This window comes from Haliotis cracherodii, unplaced genomic scaffold (assembly GCF_022045235.1).
Source record: "Haliotis cracherodii isolate W230 unplaced genomic scaffold, xgHalCrac1.p SCAF_8, whole genome shotgun sequence".
In the NCBI taxonomy this organism is placed as follows: Eukaryota; Metazoa; Mollusca; class Gastropoda; order Lepetellida; family Haliotidae; genus Haliotis; species Haliotis cracherodii.
In genome coordinates, this window is record NW_027266341.1 from 14,212,122 (window position 1) to 14,234,180 (window position 22,059).

The 22,059-nt window shown below is 41.8% G+C and overlaps 1 protein-coding gene across 2 annotated transcripts in view; it reads right to left on the minus strand.

Annotated features, from left to right (window-relative positions):
* The window catches only part of LOC139449950 (glutamate receptor ionotropic, kainate 2-like), a 35,657-nt gene extending 13,902 nt beyond the window's left edge, over positions 1-21,755 (minus strand). For both annotated transcript variants that reach the window (XM_071231565.1, XM_071231564.1), the window contains exons 1-5: positions 21,041-21,755; positions 8,650-8,772; positions 5,455-5,700; positions 3,835-4,022; positions 960-1,013 (exon numbers count right to left, since the gene is read on the minus strand). In XM_071231565.1, coding sequence (XP_071087666.1) covers positions 960-1,013; positions 3,835-4,022; positions 5,455-5,700; positions 8,650-8,772; positions 21,041-21,149 — 720 coding nt within the window. In that variant the 5' untranslated portion in view covers positions 21,150-21,755. The remainder of the gene's footprint in view (positions 1-959; positions 1,014-3,834; positions 4,023-5,454; positions 5,701-8,649; positions 8,773-21,040) is intronic.
* Positions 21,756-22,059: the final 304 nt, after the last annotated feature.

Genomic DNA, 22,059 nt, shown 5'->3' on the forward strand with positions numbered 1-22,059 from the left:
TTAAGCCTTAAGTCATAAATAGGCATACTTGTATTACAAAATTGCACGCGAAATACACGCGAAACATCTGTTTCTTTCCGAAACACTCTGCTGACGACGATATAAAACTAGGTGTTACATATGATGTTTGTTTTAAACTGTATACATAATATCGTTATGCCAAAATATGTTTGACAAATTTGTTTATAAATATAACTTTGTGTTCATGACTTACTTGTGTAGATATCAACTCGCTCTCGTCGCTATATGGCAGAAATAAATGCCGATAATTTGAACTCGCTCAGTCACATAGGACGTGTGTTTGTTGTTTCCCGCCGCAGCAATATTCCAGCTATTGAAGGAGGCATGCACATAATTTAGTCTGGACCAGTCAGTCCAGTGATTGAAAATATAACCACGACGTCACCTGACGACCACCATAGGTTGCTAGGGACCATTCTAACCCGGAATCCACACGTAGTGTCTATATGCTCTTAGCTCTGTATGTGGTAAATAGCTTTAGGTTTTCAAAGGAAACCGTTTTAGCGTGGTAAACAGTTTCTTGCAATTTAATCTAATAAAATCTGAGATTAGTTTCAATTATTTACCATATTGACAACCTATTATTAGCGACCTATGAAGTTGAGATGAGTTGAAATGGGGTTTAACGTCGCGTTCAAGATTGTTGTATTAACGTGCTAGCCCACGGAGATACCATGCAGCAGTTATAACATGAATACCCTACTTGGACACTTTATACTGACTCCAGTCCTCGTTTTATTTCTTTAATGCTGAGTGTCAAGCAGGGTAACAACAAGTACCATCATTTAACGTCTTTCGTATGACGCGACCAGGGGATTCACTCTCTGAGCAGACGCTCTATCCACTAGCCCACGGAGGCGATCTTTAACCTATGACACATCTCAGTTTTGATCATATATCAGACTTATATCCTATAACACTAGTCAGCCCATACGTACCATGTTCACAAGCAGCCATTTGTTCGGTGAGGAAAACATGCTCAGCGTCAGCCCCTGAAATATAACATGACATCTCCTATGAATAAATGTTGAAATGCGAACATGTAATAAGCAACCGCATTATAGTCACGAGTATCAGAAAATACTTTCTAATATGAACATATTTAATACGTTTGAAATATCAACCAAAGAGCTGTCAAATTAAAGTTGTTGTCTCTTGATTAACGTTCTGTTCCTTAGCCACGCCAGGATCCGCAGAACAGGTTCGAATCGCAAATTCGTCTCGATTACGATCTGTTGTAATATAATAATAATCGTGATTATTACAATATAACACAGCAATATGTCACGACGTCATCTAGTCAGCAATATTACTGTTATATCACGACAGCCTTCAGTCAGTAGCATCACTCCCCGTGCAGATCCTTGTTAGAATATGTCTTCAGCAACCCATGCTTGCCTTAAAAGGCGACTATGCTTGTCGTAAGAGGCGACTAACGGGATCGGGTGGTCAGGCTCGCTGACTGGTTGATGCATGTCATCGTATCCCAATCGCGTAGATCGATGCTCATGATATCAATCACTAGGCTGTATGGTCCAGAATAGATTATTTACAGACCGCCGTCATATAGCTGGAATATTGCTGAGTGCGGTGTTAAACAACAAACCAAAAACCAAAACCAAGTGGGAAATGGTTTGTACAACACAGGGAATAGTTATTCGATGGTGATGTATTTAACACGGGTATCATAGCTGTGGTTTGGACCTTAAGTTTGCATTGTTTCGGCGACAACTTTCCACATAGAAACTCTTGATCACGTTTGTAATTATTTAATAATGCCGGGTGCGGCGTTAAACAACAACAACAAACAAACAAACAAACAAACAGCAACAGTACGGCTATACCGCGACAGCCTCCAGTCAGTGATCTACATTACGAACAACACGTGGTTCAAGGAGAGCTATCATAACGGGAATCATACAGGTGAACACTCGGAGTTCTCCAGATAGCAGAATAATAAAAGCCGATCTTTACTGAACAGAAATATATTTTGTTGTGGCTCATGCAGTCCCTTCATGTAAGTGTATACGAATTTCTCATCAGTGACAATGCTGTGCTTTAAATCATGTTTGTATTGACACTGTTGTAATCCGTTTTTGTAGTGCGATATTGTCGAGCATTGATGCAACATAACGTTTGTGTATGGCTTATGTGCATGTAGGTGAATTTCATTAATACATTATGTATTGAATGATCGCCGTATAATAGTTACTATTGCCGTATTAAGCAGCTCTCACACTTTGCCGAGGTGGTTGTCGAGCTCTGCCAAGCCTAACTCGGTTAGGACTCGGGAAGATACTACATATATACAAGTAGCATACGAGTACACAACGAGTGTGTTACGAGGCCCATAGGAGTCCAATGGGAGTCCAAAAGGAGTCCAAAAGGAGTCCAAAAGAAGTCTCATGGGAGTCTATTAAGAGTTTCATACGAGCATAACGATCTCGAAACGAGCTGTACGAGTTCGGTACGACTTTGCTACGACTTTGCTACGACTTTGCTACGAGGTGGCTACGAGCTGCTAAATGATTCGGCGGTAATTTGTCACATGATTTAATATGGAGGCTCGTACAGCTCGTATTAGACTCGGTCAACTCGACAATGAATTTTGCAGACGATCTTCATACGAGTTCTGTACGAGCATCACGAGGTCGTTACGAGGGTGCTACGAGTAGGGCGAGTGTGTTACGAGTTTGTTACGCGTTTGTTAGGAGTTGGCTGGCGGCCCGAGTGTTTTGAGCAGTTCCAAAACTCTCGTAGATCAGTACGAGTTATCCCGAGTTACCCCGAGTTTAGTACGACCTCGCTACGAGCTCCATACGAGAACCCCCGAGTCAGGTCGGGTCAATACTCGACAAAGTGTGAGAGCCCTTTTAATAGCATATGCTACTCAAAAGATGTTAAGGAACACCCGGATCTGTTATATTAGTTACTCGGCCACAATGATGGAATATCAAACAGTGCTAGGAAATTTGAAATTTACCCAAACATCACTGATCAATAAATATCATGTAATTTACATGTAAGGTAAGATATATGTCATATCTATCGCCAGAGAAAGACGTATCCCACTAGTGAAACCAACGAGCACTATTTCAACGACCTGAATAAAATAGCTCTATATCTGTATTGTTCTGACCTGAAGCAGTTCTCTGTCCGTATTATTCTGATCTGAAGTAGCTCTCTGTCCGTATTGTTCTGACCTGAAGTAACTCTCTATCTGTATTGTTCTGACCTGAAGTAGCTCTCTGTCCGTAATATTCTTACCTGGCGTAGCTCTCTGTCCGTATTATTCTGACCTGAAGCAGTTCTCTGTCCGCATTAAATAAAATAGCTCTATATCTGTATTGTTCTGACCTGAAGTAGCTCTCTGTCGGTATTGTTCTGACCTGAAGTAGCTCTCTATCTGTATTGTTCTGACCTGAAGCAGTTCTCTGTCCGTATTATTCTGACCTGAAGTAGCTCTCTGTCCGTATTGTTCTGACCTGAAGTAACTCTCTATCTGTATTGTTCTGACCTGAAGTAGCTCTCTGTCCGTAATATTCTTACCTGGCGTAGCTCTCTGTCCGTATTATTCTGACCTGAAGTAGCTCTCTGTCCGCATTATTCTGACCTGAAGTAGCTCTCTGTCCGTATTGTCCTGACCTGAAGTAGCTCTCTGTCCGTAATATTCTCACCTGGCGTAGCATTCTCTGTCCGTAATATTCTCACCTGGCGTAGCATTCTCTGCCCGTATTGTTCTCACCTGGAGTAGCATTCTCTGTCCGTATTGTTCTCACCTGGCGTAGCATTCTCTGTCCGTATTGTTCTCACCTGGCGTAGAACTCTGTCCGTATTGTTCTTGGAACAGATGACGATGAAGGTGAAGGTGTACGAGTCTCTCATCTTCTTCAGCTCCTGTCGCAGCTCCAAGTCAGACTCAGCCGATGTTGGGTCCGTCACCCTGAACGACCGAACTTCCACCTCCCACTTCCTCATAACCCTCTCCAGAATTACCGCACCTGCACCGACAGTTGGAAATAAAGAAATCAAAATTAAAAAAATAATCAGTCCAAATTACTACTATAGTATAACCGAAATAGGTTCCACTGGGCGTGAAAGGAATAACCCTGGTCCAAATTATATGAATGGATCACTGAAAATCAGTGACCAGGTGTTCGCGAAAAGGGTAAGCATGGACCAGCACCCGACACACACACAATTTGCATTAAAAAGTAAGTGATTGTTGCTTGGCGCCGCACAGGAGTACTCATGCCATACAGCGACGGCCTGTGAACAGACTCATCAGGGGATGCCATATGGCTACTTACACCCCACGTTGCCATTGGATACCTTCAGTTCAGTGAAGAAAAAATAATGCTGATCATTATTTTTCAATATCCCAAATCATCAAAAGGCACCAGTTCACCACTAGACCGATATGTATAGCAAGTTTCTTCTAGAAATAGTCAACGGTTTTGGAGATCTGCTCCCGAAATGAGCACTACCCTCATCTTCAGTTACGTCCATCATGTCGTCATGATAACATAATTACATAAATAAAATATCAAATCATCAAACGGCACAAGTTCATCACTATGGCCGATCTGTATAGCAAGTTTCATCAAGAAATATTCAACGGCTTTGGAGTTCTGCTCCGGAAACGGAAAACGGATTTTCAAACCGGGGGAACAACAAACCAGACAATCAAGTGATGGACCAGAAAATAGCGCTTATACTAACTTTTTTGAAACGATATGTTCATTTTGAATTACATCTTCGATCCCTGTTTCTGCAAAATTCAATGCGTATGAAGTCTTTTGAAAAAACTTCTTAATAGGTGGTGCTGTGAAACTCGTACATGTTGGTGTGCCGATCTACATGGCTGAAAAAAAATGCTGTAGGGTGTTAAGAAAGTTTCACTCCAAAACATGCAGTATGCATGCAAGATATACATCATCACTACTGATGTAGTCCCGGAGCAACTTCCGCAACATCTACGCACATGTATAAGATAACGTGTGAAGTCTTAATAGGTATTTGGAAGTTTTAAGAAGATAAACGCATAACGCTTTTTGACTAGCAAGGACTAGCTCCGAAACTTCATTACACGTAACATAAGAAGTTGTTGTCCTTAAAAAAGTTCCATGTTTTCATTAGATAACGTAAACAAAATATTCTGTCATGTATATCGCTCGGGGATCGTGTCTTCTCAACCTCTGTTCTTAATTTGTTCATTATTTCCAATATATTCACACTCAATATATCAATAAAATAGTTCAATAAATCAACATAGTGTAACAATAACAATAATGTATTGATTATTCCTCAAGCCTATGCAATGTATTCATGATTAATCTATTCACCTAATCATGTTCACAAATAAAAAAACAAATATTCAATGAGGACAACGTACAATAGGATTTTTTATAAATATACAAATTGACGCCCTACCTTCGTATGAGTCGTGAATGACGGTGATCTTGTCAAAGGCGTAGTAGTCGGCGAGGTCGAGCACGGCCCTTGAGAAGACCCTGGCGTCGTGGAAGAACTGGTACATGAACTTGGTGTCTGCCTGGTCCTCGGGGGTCAAGGACATGACGTAGTAGTTGATCTTCAATTGTTTCGTCACGGCGACGTACACGCTGTTGTAGTCGCCCATGATAGCGTCCACGGACGTGTCCAGCAGTTCTTGGTGAGCTTCAATGACGAAAAGATACATAAGTGTAATTTACATCTAATCATTCATAAGATGCGTTTAACGGTGTAAACTCAAGTAATAAGAGTAATCCTTAATTGATGGATTGATATACGTAATTATATTACGGTTTGAGTGATTTGGGTTTATTGTCTTATTTAAGTATTTCAGTTAAATCACGTTGTGTCAGCTTAATTTGAGAGAAAGCCTAACGTTGTCAGGTCTTAGAGATTTATAAATTTGGTGAAACCTACGAGCATGTGCATGGTGCTTATAAAAAAAATCACATATCACGGCGAATCTGGGATTCGAACCCGCGATCATGGGTGCTTAGAAGGGACGCAACTCTGCATTGCCTTTGGTGACCGCACCACACGTGCCCCCTTTTCACTATTAAATACGAAATGCTGTTCTATGTGGCTTCATGTTCCCTTCTGTAGCCACAGTATGAGATTCCGCGATGCTACCGCTGTCTTACCTTACTCAGGGTCAATATACAAAACATATACCCGAGAGGTATGGGGGTTTGACGAATAATTTAAAAGCTGAATGGTTCACTATTTATTAACTGCTGAGTGATTCATAGACGAAAAGTGTGTTATGCTGATTTACTCATAATATTATATACCATCATATACGACACACAATATGTTCCAGAGCACACGAGGTTTTCATATGACTGTAGTTGGTCTGCCTTGGCCTTTCATAAGAAAAAAATCGGGTGTTCCTTAACTTCTTTTGAGTAGTATAGTTTGAGATATGTCATTGACCAGACAAAGTCATATATTGCTGTAGCCTAAGATGTGTAACAGTACATGTATCTCGGTGTCACAAATGTATTGACATGGAGTAATTCATATATACATAGTCTCACGAGTCTCTGTGAGATAACTAAAATAACGGTATAACGCCCTGCCATGCCGGTATCGCGCTTTGCCCTGACGGTATCATGCCCCCTTCCCTGCCCTGCCTGCATCACACCCTGCCTTGCCCTGCCTTGCCCTGCCGGTATCATGCCCTGCCCTGCCCTGCCTGTATCAAGCCCTGCCCTGCCCTGCCCGTATCAAGCCCTGCCCTGCCGGTATCATGCCCTGCCTGTATCAAGCCCTGCCTGTATCAAGCCCTGCCCTGCCGGTATCATGCCCTGCCCTGCCGGTATCATGCCCTGCCTGTATCACGCCCTGCCCTGCCCTGCCCTGCCCTGCCTGTATCAAGCCCTGCCCTGCCGGTATCATGCCCTGCCCTGTCGGTATCATGCCCTGCCCTGCCCTGCCTGTATCAAGCCCTGCCCTGCCCTGCCTGTATCAAGCCCTGCCCTGCCGGTATCATGCCCTGCCCTGCCCTGCCCTGCCCTGCCCTGCCCTGCCTGTATCAAGCCCTGCCCTGCCCTGCCGGTATCACGCCTTACCCTGCCCTGCCCGTATCAAGCCCTGCCCTGCCGGTATCATGCCCTGCCTGTATCATGCCCAGCCTGTATCAAGCCCTGCCCTGCCGGTATCATGCCCTGCCCTGCCCTGCCTGTATCAAGCCCTGCCCTGCCGGTATCATGCCCTGCCCTGCCCTGCCCTGTCGGTATCACGCCCTGCCTTGCCCTGCCCTGCCGGTATCATGCCCTGCCCTGCCTGTATCAAGCCCTGCCCTGCCCTGCCGGTATCACGCCTTACTCTGCCCTGCCCGTATCAAGCCCTGCCCTGCCGGTATCATGCCCTGCCTGTATCAAGCCCTGCCCTGCCGGTATCATGCCCTGCCCTGCCCTGCCGGTATCACACCCTGCCTTGCCCTGACGGTATCACGCCTTACCCTGCCCTGCCCGTATCAAGCCCTGACCTGCCGGTATCACTCGACGTGAGGAAAGCACGTCACATATGACCAAGGTCACCCCACACCAGGGAAAACAGGTTTCACAATTAATTTCAGGATGACAGTATTTTGCAAATTCGTGCCGAGTATTAGGTTAAATTATCATATAGATCGCTACAAGCAGCGCCAAGAAGAGTGGGTCTTCTCTACATTCTCCCCACCGATTTTCACTTATTTGCTCATCCAGGGGCATGGGTGGCCCAGTCGTCAAAGGCGCCGCGATTCGCTGTGCAGAGTTGCGTCCCTTGGGTACGCCAGAAACCTATGATTGTGGGTTCGAATACCGATTCGCCCCGATTATGTTTCTAGGTTTGTCAGCACCATAAGTGGTAAACGTCTGAGACCTGCATTAATTCGGGCTTCCCTCCCAGATTAAGCTGCCACGCCGCGATATAACAGGAAAACTGTTAAAAGCGGAGCTAAACCCAACTCACTCACTCACTATTTGCCCATCCGCCATTGTCACAGCGTTACAGTTCATGATAATCGCATCGACAACTTCATTGTTGCACTTTATTGTCTAACATTCCAGATTATAAGTCTGACTGGGTTTAAGGTAGTACGGAAAACAGGGGTCACACTTCATTACCTGCCAAACTTATCAACATAGTCTTGAGTGAGGGAAGTATATTTACCCCCGCTGTGAATGCTATTTTCTGTACACTTCCCACGTGTCAGCTTATTTGGGAAAGGAAGCCCGAACTGTCCCAGTCATCAGACGTTTACTCATAGGGGGAACCAAAGGTGGGATTCGGGGGGTCAGGACCAAAGGTAGTGGTATTTTGTAGGCAGTAAAATTACCCGAGATAGGATTTTGGATACACCATCTTGTTACACCATCGGTGAAACACACGAGCATGGGAATGGTATGGAATCCTAAAAGGAACATTTTCGCGTTGTCGCCCTTACAAAAAACAGGGGAAACGTGTCTTACTAAAGCTGCGACAATGCGTCAACGCGACAACGGAACAAATTGCTTTTTAAACTTTGGGTCCGGATTCGATTATAAACAGACCACCGTCATATAGCTGTAATACTGTATTGTTGACAGCGGCGTAAATCTACATTCATTCACACATAACTTATTTCACCTTTCTTGATGTTCTTGTAGGTGTAGTGTCTGTAGTTGGTGAGGTTGTGGTGGGTCATTTGGAACCCCTCCGGCGCGTCCACGAGGTCGAAGATGTTGGTTTCAACAGACGAATCAATAATACCTGTAATATTTCAATAATATCTGTAATAGATCAATACTACCTGAAATATGTTAATAATTCCTGAAATAGATAGATGACAACTGTAATAGATCAATAACACCTGAACTAGATCAATAATGCCTGAACAAGATAAAACAAATACCTGAAATAGATCAATAATACCTGAAATAGATCAAAAACCTGTAATAGATCAATAATACCTGAAAGATATCAATAATACCCGAACTAGATCAATAATACCTGAAATAGATCAATAATACCTGTAATAGATCAATAATACCTGAAATATATTAATAATACCTGAACTAGATCAATAATACCTGAAATAGATCAATAATACCTGTAATAGATCAATAATACCTGAAATATATGAATAATTCCGGAAAAAGATGACAACTGTAATAGATGAATAATACCTGTAATAGATCGATATTACATGTAATAGATCAATTATACATGCAATAGATCCATAATATATGTAACAGATCAATAATACATGTGGATCAATGGATTTAGGTTTTATTTCCCTCGTGGGTAAGATTAGAAAAACCAACTCATTTATATTCATTCATAAATTCTTTAACATTTAACTTTGTGTTTGTCAGTTATTCAAATACCATATTCAAATCGAATGAAACCTCCAGGGAACGATCGCTTCAAGTATTTCTCTATGTGGAGATATGATCGGTTAACATGTGTATTCTCGCATCTCCATATTTTCTGTTCGAAAACATTACCCTCCGTCATGTTTTAGTTATGTTCTCAGGTACAATGAGTGATTATGCGAGGTTTTAAGCTATGTGTAGCTTAACATAATGTATCAACAACTCCCACATAATGTATCAACAACCCCCACATAACGTATCAACAACCCCCACATAATGTATCAACAACCCCACCCCTTGTACCAACAACCCCCAACCTATGTACTGACAACCCCCACCCTATGCACAACATCACCTACATAATGTATCAACAACACCCACATAACGTATCAACAACCCCACCCCTTGTATTAACACCCCCCACCCTATGTACTGACAACCCCAACCATATGCACAACAACCCCCACACAATGTATGAACAACCCCACCCATTGTACAACCACCACCACCCCATGTACAACAACCCTCCCACAATGTATCAACAATCCCACCCCTTGTAGCAACAACCCCCACCCTATGTACTGACAACCCCAACCCTATGCACAAAAACATCCACATAATGTATCAACAACACCCACATAATGTATCAACAACCTCACCCCATGTACAACAACCCCCACACAATGTACCAACAACCCTACCCCTTGTACCAACAACCCTACCCCTTGTATCAACAACCCTACCCCTTGTTTCAACAACACCCCCCCCCCCCTTGTACTGACAACCCCCACCCTATGTACAACAACCCCCACACAATGTATCAACAACCCCCACCCCTTGTACCAACAACCCTACCCCTGGTATCAACAACCCCACCCCATGTACTGACAACCCCCACCCCATGTACAACAACCCCCACATAATGTATCAACAACCCTACCCCTTGTACCAACAACCCCCACCCTATGTACTGACAACCCCCACACCATGTACCTACATTTCACATGAACCAACAACCCCACCCCAAGAACCACCACCCTATGTACCAATAACCACCACTCTACGTACCAATAACCACCACCCTTGTACCAACATTCCCCTACCCTATGTACCAGAACCCCCCATCCCATGTACCAACTCCCCCACCCTATGTACCAACAACCCCCACACCATGTACCTACAACTCCTACATGAACCAACAACCCCACCCCAAGAACCACCACCCTATGTACCAACATTCCCCTACCCTATGTACCAGCAACCCATATCCCTTGTACCAACAACCCCACCCTAACAACCCCACCCTTTGTACCAACAACCCCACCCCTTGTACCAACAACCCCACCCCTTGTACCAACAACCCCACCCTTTGTACCAACAACCCCACCCCTTGTACCAACAACCCCACCCTAACAACCCCACCCTTTGTACCAACAACCCCACCCCTTGTACCAACAACCCCACCCCTTGTACCAACAACCCCACCCTTTGTACCAACAACCCCACCCCTTGTACCAACAACCCCACCCCTTGTACCAACAACCTCAACCCAACAACCCCCACCCTTGTACCAACAATCACACTCTAACAATCACCACCCCTTGTACGTACAACTCCCACATAAACATCATGTTGCAGATCATCCTCCCGTTATCCTAACGATGTCACGTTGTTGGCGCGTGGTATCAGTGGCCATGACAGAGAACAACCACCAGCTCCAGAAAGCGGTGCATTATACGACGGTGGGAGAAATTATGGTATTCAATAATACCAAGCAAACATGTACGAGCCGTGGTTGTTCAAACACAGGTCCAGCGCCAGATGTTGTCGTGACTGACCTGCATGGAACCGCGGGATATCTTGGAGAAGAATGCAAATCGATGGTATAGATTATTTAAACGATTTTGTCAACCTCTATCACACCTGTTTACAATCGTTTAGGAAACAGAATTCGAAATTGTAACACTTTCATAAACATATATACCATGCCAAAAAGGTAGGGTATAGTGGAAATCATCAAGACATATCTTCTGATCTATATGGTATTGGCAAATGGAAATGATATGATCCTATCTGCTGGGTAGGAGGCGATCAGATCTAATGGTTGGTGTGATGAGATGGTGGCGCACTTGGTCGTTAGTGAGGTCGGGGTCAAATTCGAAATTTGCATTGTGCAGTCAACGTCACTAATATCGGGTAGAACTGTTGGCCAGGCAGATTCGTCGAGGCATGCTTCTGATGAGTCGACCAATGTCAGCTTGATATTTTTCCACTGATTAGTAAGTAGCAACACCGAGTTCATCGAGAGTGATTGGTGGACTTTGACGTATACGCACACGTCTGCCAATGACGTCCAAGACGTGCTCAATGAGGGACTGGTCAGGACACGGATGTTTTCATGGCATGACATGGATGTTTTGCAGTGGGAGGAATTGGGCCACAATCTGGCACAATGGGCACGAGGGGCGCAATGATGTCGTCCCGATAGTATTGACCTGTGACTCTGTCATGGACATGCAGTTCGGCCAGTCATTGTGATTCAACACCATACCATTATGGACACAACCCCAAAACGATCATGTCATACGACGTTAATGCCCATAAAACGCTCCCCAAACTCGATTTCTTCGGCCATGGAAGTCGAGACTGAACCTCGATTCGTCAGAAAAGATGACATTAGTCCAATGTATATTATCCCAGTTTGACATTCTCTACACAACTGAAATGATGACAGTAAGTTGCGGAATGACACGTGGACGTTGTTCCCGTAAATGTCATCTTTGCAAACAATTTCGCACCGGCTGGGCATGTACTCTGACACAGGCCTGTTGCAATCCGAGTTATTAATGTCATCCTTCTGACTAATCTGTGCTGGCCTGGGGTTGCCCTTTGGCGTCCACAGTGGCGTGGTTCATCGACGTCATGTATTAGGTGAGAAACATGCAGCGTTTGGACAACAATATTCTGACGCCTTCCCACCTAAAACATGGCTATGGCACGTAAACGTTCAGCACGTTGCAAACGTCGCATGATCGATGATGTCGCTTCCTTAATGATTAAATATGTTTAATAGAGTGTCTATGAGTGTTTGGTTCCAAGAAAACAATGTGGTCTTCTCCCAACCGAGTCAGAGTGACAATGGTAAATCGGGTATACGACCCCTTGCACGTGCTGCCTGAGGTAACGAGCTTCATGACATTGAGAACATTTAGTACTAACACTAATAGAAAAGTCTACTGCAAAAAGGGAAATCACTACAAATCCTGCTGTATGAAATATAAATCTGACTTGTGTAAATCGAGGCTAAAAAACTGGGTCATACTATCCATTCTCCCTCTAAGTTTTGGAAACAAATAAGTTCATTAAAAAAGCAGACAAATAGAAAAGATATTTTTCAAATAACACTGTTCAACACTGACAGTGATGTGTTTGATGATATCTTGAACTTATATATCACAGGTTGAAATTATGACGCTATAAAGCATCTAAAAATTGTTCCAAACTTTTGACAGTGGTATATTTCAACACACAAGAAAGGAGTTTTTAACAACCAAGACAGTTATAGGGGAATATCCTTGATGAGTATTCTTGGAGAGATCTTTACATCAGTACTTAATTCCAAGATTACGATTTTGGCTGACATGGGAGATAAAATTCCCGAAGCGTAAGCTGGTTTTAGAAATAAAATACACAACAGCTGATCATATATATGCAATAATCCAATAATGTCTATCACGTCGTAAACACAAAGTGTATGTAACCTTTGGCGAATTTATTATAGCTTTTGACTCCGTTGATCGTTATAAATCCTGGTACTGTTTAAGAACAACTGGTCTTCAGGGGAAAATGCACTCTTATATTATAAGCTATGTATTCAAATATCAAATCATGTGTACGATGTGGAGACGATGTAACCGATTTCTTTGACTTTCCTGTTGGCTTACAAGGCTGTATCTTCAGCCCGATATTGTTCTCATTTTTTATCAGTGAATTATATTATGAAATTATGACTAAGGGTAAACATGGTATTCAAATGTCCCCAAATGTAATAGAAATGTTGATGCTTCATTTTGCCGATGATGTCATTTTCGTATCTGATTCTGTTGTTGGACGACAAAAACAACTTAACATTTTAGAATGTTACACCAAAGAGTGGAAATTAACAGTTAACTATGATAAAACAAATATTGTCTTTTGGAGAAGAGGGGGTCAGGTGGCACTGACTGAAAGATGTTTTTTCCATGGTAAATGTGTTAATGTTCTGAGCTTTTATACATATCTTGGTGTAATGTTTACCCATACAATGAACTTCAAGAAAAGTATCTCGGACTTAACATCACGTGCAAATTATGCCTTAATCAGTGTAATGTCTGTTTCGCAGGAAGTGGGATCTCTTGCGCCGAATATATTTAAAAATATATTTGATGCCCAAATCCAACCAATCTTGTTATATGGATATGAAGTATGGGGATTTCAGCGATACGATTGTTTCGAAAAGCTGCATCTTTTAGCCTGTAAATGTTTTTAAACTGTTGGTCCATCAACACCTAATGGTATGGCGAGTATGGCAGATACCCGTTATACATCAACTCCCAAATTAGATGCTTGAAATACTGGTTTAATATTCTTGGAATGAATGAACGCCGAGTCTCCAAACTTGCGTACAATATGCTTGTACATTTAGATGCCATGGGCAAAGTACCATGGGCATCACATATTAGAAACCTTTTGTTTTCCCATGGATACGACTTTGTATGGTTAAACTAAACAGTTGGTGATGTTAAACTCTTTTTGAAACAATTTCGTGAACAATCTATACATGTTTTACCAAGAATGGCCACACTAGAAAAAGGTTCAAGGTATAGAACTTTTAAAAGACGTAGTCTTATTTAACTTGAAATATGCTTATCTACAATAACGTCAAGAACCCTTCGACGTACATTATTCAATTTAGGCTTCGATTGTTATATCTCATGATAAATGAGTAATCAGATTTGTAAATTTAAACTCAAACTCTAACTAATCCTAATGTTCCAATTCGCATCGGCAAGTTAGGTGTACTTTGCACACGTGTCAAACCAAGTACGGGTGAATTGGAAGGAGGGTTTACTTGCTTTCTTATCCAAGTCACACGGACGTGACTCAGCTATTATTTGAAAATAGTTTGTTCCTCTTGAAATATAATTGGTCGTACATGGTTTCTTTGATAGCTAATTCAAATGTTCAAGTTTACTTTTTTACTGGAGTACAATAGAAATGGTTCCATTAGTAGGGCAATTACGAACAGTGGAACTATGCAAACTATTTAACCGTTATAATCCTTGACGTCAGCACATACTAATTTCACTGGAACATTTACCATAGTTAGACGTGGGAATTGACACTGAGTGCATACCAACTTACACTCTGTCTCGTGAGAACGCCTCCGTGGTCTAGTGGATAGAGCGTCTGCCCGGTCATCGGAAGGTCGGTGGTTCGATCCCCGGCCGCGTCATACCAGAGGACATTAAAAGATGGTATTTGTTGTTAGCCTGCCTTGCGCTCGGCATTAATGAGGTCACACAAGAACTGGTTGGCTCGGGGTCAGTATACTGTGTCTGAGTGGGCTATGTATGTTCACTACTAACAAATATAAAACCGACATGCGTCAATCACACACACACGGACACACACACACACACACACACACACACACACACACGGACACGCGGACACACACACACACACGGACACGCGGACACACACACACACACGGACACGCGGACACACACACACACACATACAGACACACGGACACACACACACACGTAATGTACGTGCAATAGTCTTATACATGACGTTAAAGCCATGTCTCCTTACCTGCATCTTCAATTGATATTGAACACAGTCATACCATCAATATACCAATTTAATATGACTAACATTTCTTTGGAATACGGTTTATAGGAATGACAGCGATAAAAAACTAACTTACTATTACCTCATGTATAAAGTAGTACGTTACATAAACAAGGAAAAGGAAAGTTTCTATGTTGCAACACATATGCTTATCATTTTAGAAACGACTCATTTTGTGTTGTAAAACTTCACTATTTTAACACAACGATTAATGCCCCTGCTCCTCTACGTGCCCTATCGTCACAATCATGTTTGATCATGGACAAGTGTTTTGCGTTACTCCAGCCCCAGCCTCCTTTCCAATTTAGGGAAATAATTGTTATCCTGCAGAGAAGAACACAAAAGCCTTTAGATGTCGGTGGGGAATGATGGAGCACCGTAGAAGGGTGTATCAGTGGGTATTACCTCCGCAAATATGCAGGCTCCGTCGGATAATTATCTTCCGTTAACGAGAAAAAAACCCGTTTGATCTCAATTGAAACCTTACAAAAGATCACCCTGATGTTGGAACAGCTCTTTGATATAGCAGTGGGACAGTTCCCTTACTATATAAGTATATTAGTAACATTATTGTCTTACACAGAGAGTCTCAAACGAGTGTCTTTTGAATTCAAATATATCTGCATGAGTCGATAACCGATTAACGTCCGAGGCTTACCGAGGGGTTTTTACGCTTCTATTGACAAATGCTGATATATTTGATATCAAAAGACACAAGAATGATATTCCATTTATCATCCAACATCATTAAACATGACATTAAACATGTAAACAGAAATAAGCAGTGTCAAAAGTGTAACAAGTACTGCTAACCAGCTTCAGAAGCAGAGAGGTTGGTGATGCTACTTCATTGTGACGTCATGGTAACGAAAGATAGATACTTGTAGATAGATCAGAAGACAAAAAGAGAGAAAGAGGTGAGATAGATACACCAGATACACTATTATCCGGTTGTGTATTTGTGTAACACCAAACAAAGGGCACACAGACATAGAGAGAGAGAGAGAGAGAGAGAGAGAGAGAGAGAGAGAGAGAGAGAGAGAGAGAGAAAGAGAGAGAGAGTGAGAGAGAGAGAGAGTGAGAGAGAGAGAGAGAGTCCCGCAACGTTCAGTAATGGCGATTGCCATATCCCAAGAGGGATTAGTGATTTCTGCCGTGGTTCCGCACATTAAACGCATCAAATATTGCCATTTGATAGTACTGTATAGAACTGTTTACCTTACAACTACCTATCAGTAGAGTATAGACCCGACACAATCTGAGCTTCCTAACAGCTCCCTCAAGGGACTTGAACACGCCAAATACCTGTATATTATCAATATACTGATTACAGGGTTTGCGTACAAATCAATATGACACGCATATGTAAACTGATGTTGTATATGAATTAAAAAAATAATATACATGTATGTTTACAAAAATGATAAAAGTTAAAAGGTGTTGATGTGTAAACAGTTCAAGTTTTTTATGACACTGATGTCTGAGAGGGATAATTGAACATGCAAGAAATGCAGATGTTGATCAACGCTAAGAGCACCATACATGATCTCCGCGTAATAGCTACCGGCAAATATTTCTCTTTAACATAAAATTTTATACTTTGGAGAAAGTGAAAATCAGGGTTTTATCTTTATTTTTGCAACTTTGTGTGAATCTTTTGTCTCGGTTTATATTTAACCCCAGTAAATTATCTTCTATCTATTTTTTTAAACTCTCGTCGATAAAGTATGTTCACTACCTGATGATGAGCGGTAACTTCGACGTGCATTCTCGAACAACTTAAAATTTTGATTTACCTGAAATTTCCTGAAATGGCTCTTTGACTAGTATGCCTCAATCATACTGTAGGACCAGAGAGTTGATACTCTAGAACTACCTTCAATTACACAGCAGCGAAATCGATTATTTTGTAAAGAAACGGGACAAATTCGTAGACAAGCACCATTAATTACCAAAGCCGTCTCTACGAATACCATATTAGCATATCATGGTTTGGTCAAAACTGGCTGCACCTCCTATTTGTATTGCTGTATCGTACGTTGGGGATGTATCTGACACGGACAGCTGATTGCTACTTGGTGCTCAGCATTGTGTGGAGCCCTGATCATTGTAACCATGGGGTTTAGGGAAGGTGTGTGTGTGAGTTGGGGGAAGGGGGGGGGGGGGTGGGGGGGGGGGGGGGGGGGGGGGGGGGGGGTCAACTGTTCACCTGGGTCACAGTACCATTGCCTCTGAAACCTCAACTTCAAACCGTGTATTGTCCACTGTGCAAATATACAACGTCAACGCCAGAATGTATCCGCCGAAACAGATTCCACTGGGCGAAACAAAAAAATTAGTGTGAAAAGTTCGTAATTGGTTCGCTGAAAATCTGTAATGACACCGGGTGTGACACCGGGTGTTCTGCCCTGCAACATTTAGTGCTGAAAAGACTCGGAATTTGAGTATATGACATTCCCCTGTCAAAATATTGGGACTTTGATTGGCTGTACGTCTGTGTAAGAATGTGTTAGCAATTATTGATCATTCCTCATTCTTGCTGGTTCGGGGCTCCATTCCTTGTGTTTTATTTGCTTGTTTGTAGCTTACCACACTGCAATATGCCAGCGATATGACGGACCAGACAATCCAGTGATTGACATCATGGGCATCGATTTACGCAATTGGGATACGATGACATGAATCAACCAAGTCAGCGAGTCACACTGCAATATGCCAGCGATATGACGGACCAGACAATCCAGTGATTGGCATCATGGGCATCGATCTACGCAATTGGGATACGATGACATGAATCAACCAAGTCAGCGAGTCACACTGCAATATGCCAGCGATATGACGGACCAGACAATCCAGTGATTGGCATCATGGGCATCGATCTACGCAATTGGGATACGATGACATGAATCAACCAAGTCAGCGAGTCACACTGCATTATGCCAGCGATATGACGGACCAGACAATCCAGTGATTGGCATCATGGGCATCGATCTACGCAATTGGGATACGATGACATGAATCAACCAAGTCAGCGAGCCTCTTGAGACAAGCATTGGTTGGTGAAGACCAATTCTAATCTGGGTCTGTTCCTCGTGAGATGCAATGACAATCATTAGTCAAATGCCATGCAATGAAATTAATACCGAGGTTGGGTTACATAAAACTCATTATTCAATGGCATAGTTCGTACAAGTGTCATTATTTCTTCATCTATTAAGTAATTAAGGGTTTATTGTACTTCCGTTGGGTTATGTAAAGTTCACACAGTTCTCAAACAGAACATCATGGGGGAAATAACACGAATGCTTTGTAATTATCTACTTTAAATTGGTTCTTCAGGCGATACGTGTACACTATTTGAAGTACACGTACAAATATTGTATATATAGCACATCATCTTCAGCTTGGCCTTGCTAATAATGCGAAACTGGTTCCACAGGTTATGTCACAAGATCGGATTACCTCACTATAATGCCATCGACTTGTCTTGGCTTATTGCGTGTCATCGTCATCACAAAGATGTTTATACCACTCACTGAGATGTTTGGTACCACTTACGAAGATGTTTAATACCACTCACTGAGATGTTTATACCACTCACTGAGATGTTTTATACCACTCACTGAGATGTTTTATACCACTCACTAAGATGTTTTATACCACTCACTAAGATGTTTTACACCACTCACTGAGATGTTTATACCACTTACGAAGATGTTTGATACCACTCACTGAGATGTTTTATACCACTCACTAAGATGTTTTATACCACTCACTAAGATGTTTTATACCACTCACTGAGATGTTTATACCACTCACTGAGATGTTTTATACCACTCACTAAGATGTTTTATACCACTCACTAAGATGTTTTGATACCACTTACTAAGATGGTATATACTATTGAGATGTGTTTAATACCACTCCTTAAGATGGTTTTATACCACTCACTAAGGTGTGTTATACCACTCAGTAAGATGTTTTATACCACTCACTGAGATGTTTGATACCACTTACGAAGATGTTTGATACTACTCACTGAGATGTTTTATACCACTCACTGAGATCTTTTATACCACTCACTGAGATGTTTGATACCACTTACGAAGATGTTTTGTACCACTCACTAAGACGTTTTATACCACTCACTGAGGTGTCTAATACCACTCATTAAGAGGTTTTAATACCACTCACAAAGATGTTTTTATACCACCCACTCAGATGCTTTATGCCACTCACTAAGATGTTTTATACCACTCACTAAGATGTCTTATACCACTCACTAAGATGTTTTAATACCACTTAATACCACAGGTAAACGATGAGCCACATGTTGCGTCATTGCCTTGAAGGTGTTACTTGGATAGTGACCTACTTCTTCGTGTATGTTTGATATACGTACCCTATTCGTGTTACACTAACTTGGCAGTAATGTCAGATGGATTATAATGCCAGGGTATCAACTGGTATAATGCTGCCATAAGAAAGAGGATGCACTGTATGACCCAATTTATACGTCATTGTGGATTTTCGCCTAGGTATACGTGTTCACATAAACGAAAATTCTGTCATGTCGAGTGAGTGAAGGAGTATAGTTTTACGCAGCAGTAACAGTCCAATATCATGACGGACCACCAAGGACTGACTCCACACAGTTTACCCATGTGCGAATCGAACCGGGGTCTTCGGTGTGAAGAGCGAACACTTTAACCACTGGCCTAAACAAATGCCACCTTATGAGGAAGGTAAAAGAGTCGAAGTAAATATACACTTTGTATATTATCCATTTCAAAAAAAGGGCTTAAAATATACGAATAAGCTACTATACGATTATCTTGTGTGCAGGATATTTTATTGTTTGTTTGTTTGTTTGTTTAAAGCCACACTCAGCAAAATTTCAGCTATATGACGGCGGTTTGTAAAAAATCGTGTCTGGACCAGACAATCCAGTGATTGACACCATGAGCATCGATCTATGCAACTTGGATACGATGACATGCATCAACCAAGTCAGCGAGCCTGACCACCCGATCTCGTTAGTCGCCTCTTACGAAAAGCATGGGTTCCTGAAAACCTATGTACGACCTAAATATATACACACGAATACAGCATTCTGAGGCTTTACATTTAATTAGGCTGAATAAAACATATAATATATACAGGTGGTTCCTTTATTTCGAGATAACAGTATTTCGAGATAACCGGTATAAAGGTATGGTTAGTCTAATTAACTTAGTTTGAAAAATTAGGTACTAGTGTTTGCCTTAATATTGTGAATAGTCGTCAATAATATGTACAATAGCTTAAGTATTCTTGGGGTGGAACGGATTCATATATAAATGGCGGTTGACGTTTCCTGTAGGTGAGAATCAATCAATACTGAACTGACTTTGTCGTCTAATGATGTTAACAACAATGAGTGTAATTCAATTCCAAGCTGTTAAAAGGTTGTGTAAAAAATAACGATACTATAGCTCCTGTTGCATAATAGAAATATGTCGTTCGTGGTATATGTAACTGATTTATGAATTGAAGGAAAACAACAATGCCCTAGTTCAATAGTGATCTATAAACCATGCATGTTTATCTATATCACCACGTCATGTACGGATCAATAACGTCAGCTGCTTGTCAATGAAAAGATTTTTCCATCACAATTACTCTTATAACGCAACCAAGGGATTCATATTAAATAATACATATTAAATAATACATATAAACCATACCAGTATTTAATACCTTATGTTTAAGATTAATGTACTTACCAAGTCTAAAAGCTTCTGAAGTTGTGTTGACTAGTCCAAAGATGGAGATGCAAAGAAAGACACGTAATTTGGTCACCACTTGACACTTGACCAGATGATGCACTGCCATTTTCAGATTGTGAAGACCCGTATGTCAACCAAAGAACAATTTCTCTAGTATATCCGTTTTGATGGTATGAGCTCACACATAGACATGATTCCCCAATCTAGTTTTTATAACATGATATATAACTCTGTTTATAACGTTATGTAACATTGTTAAAAACAGTTTTATATCCGGGTCGTGGGTGTCTACATCGCATTTCCTATAGGTCAACTGCTTGGCGATGTGTCACATATGCTAGGTCTGACATTTGGCAAGCAGAACCCTCAGTTAATAATGGTGCATATGAAACACAGTGATTATCCCATCTCACATAAACCCACAAGGCTGTACAACAACAAGAGAGGAATCCACGCCGTTACACTTCCAGAAAGTTAAATCAGGTTCGTTTGTTGGCAAACACGACTTCGTGTCAGAGATCCAATCCACCATCGTCCGCCAGTTGTTTCCAGTGCCTGCCATCACTCCATCCGTCCATGCGTGTTTCTAACTGTACTCTCTCACTGTGCTATGTCCCTTAATGAGTTTTCATTCCACGGTGTTGCATTGATTTGATTCCACTGCGGTGCTCGGCAATGGCTGACTACCGCTAGACCCCCACGCCACACACACTGAGCGTTCATAGGCTCTAGCACTGTGTGGTACTGAAGCGACAAGCACCAACGTTTCACGGGCATGGCGTGTGCCTGGTGTAAACAGGCTTATCTGTTGACGCTTATAGTTTATTGGTGGCTGATATGCTTTATTAGCAGTTTACTATGTGGACCTGACTTTTAATATGTCGATCCCAGATAGCTTTTGTATTGCTTTACAGGTGTGAGGCTGAATTGTGAAAACTTCAAAGGAATATGTAAATATATCGTTCGATTATTTACATGCACATCATATATTGTATTGCAGGGAGTAAGTGGACGTG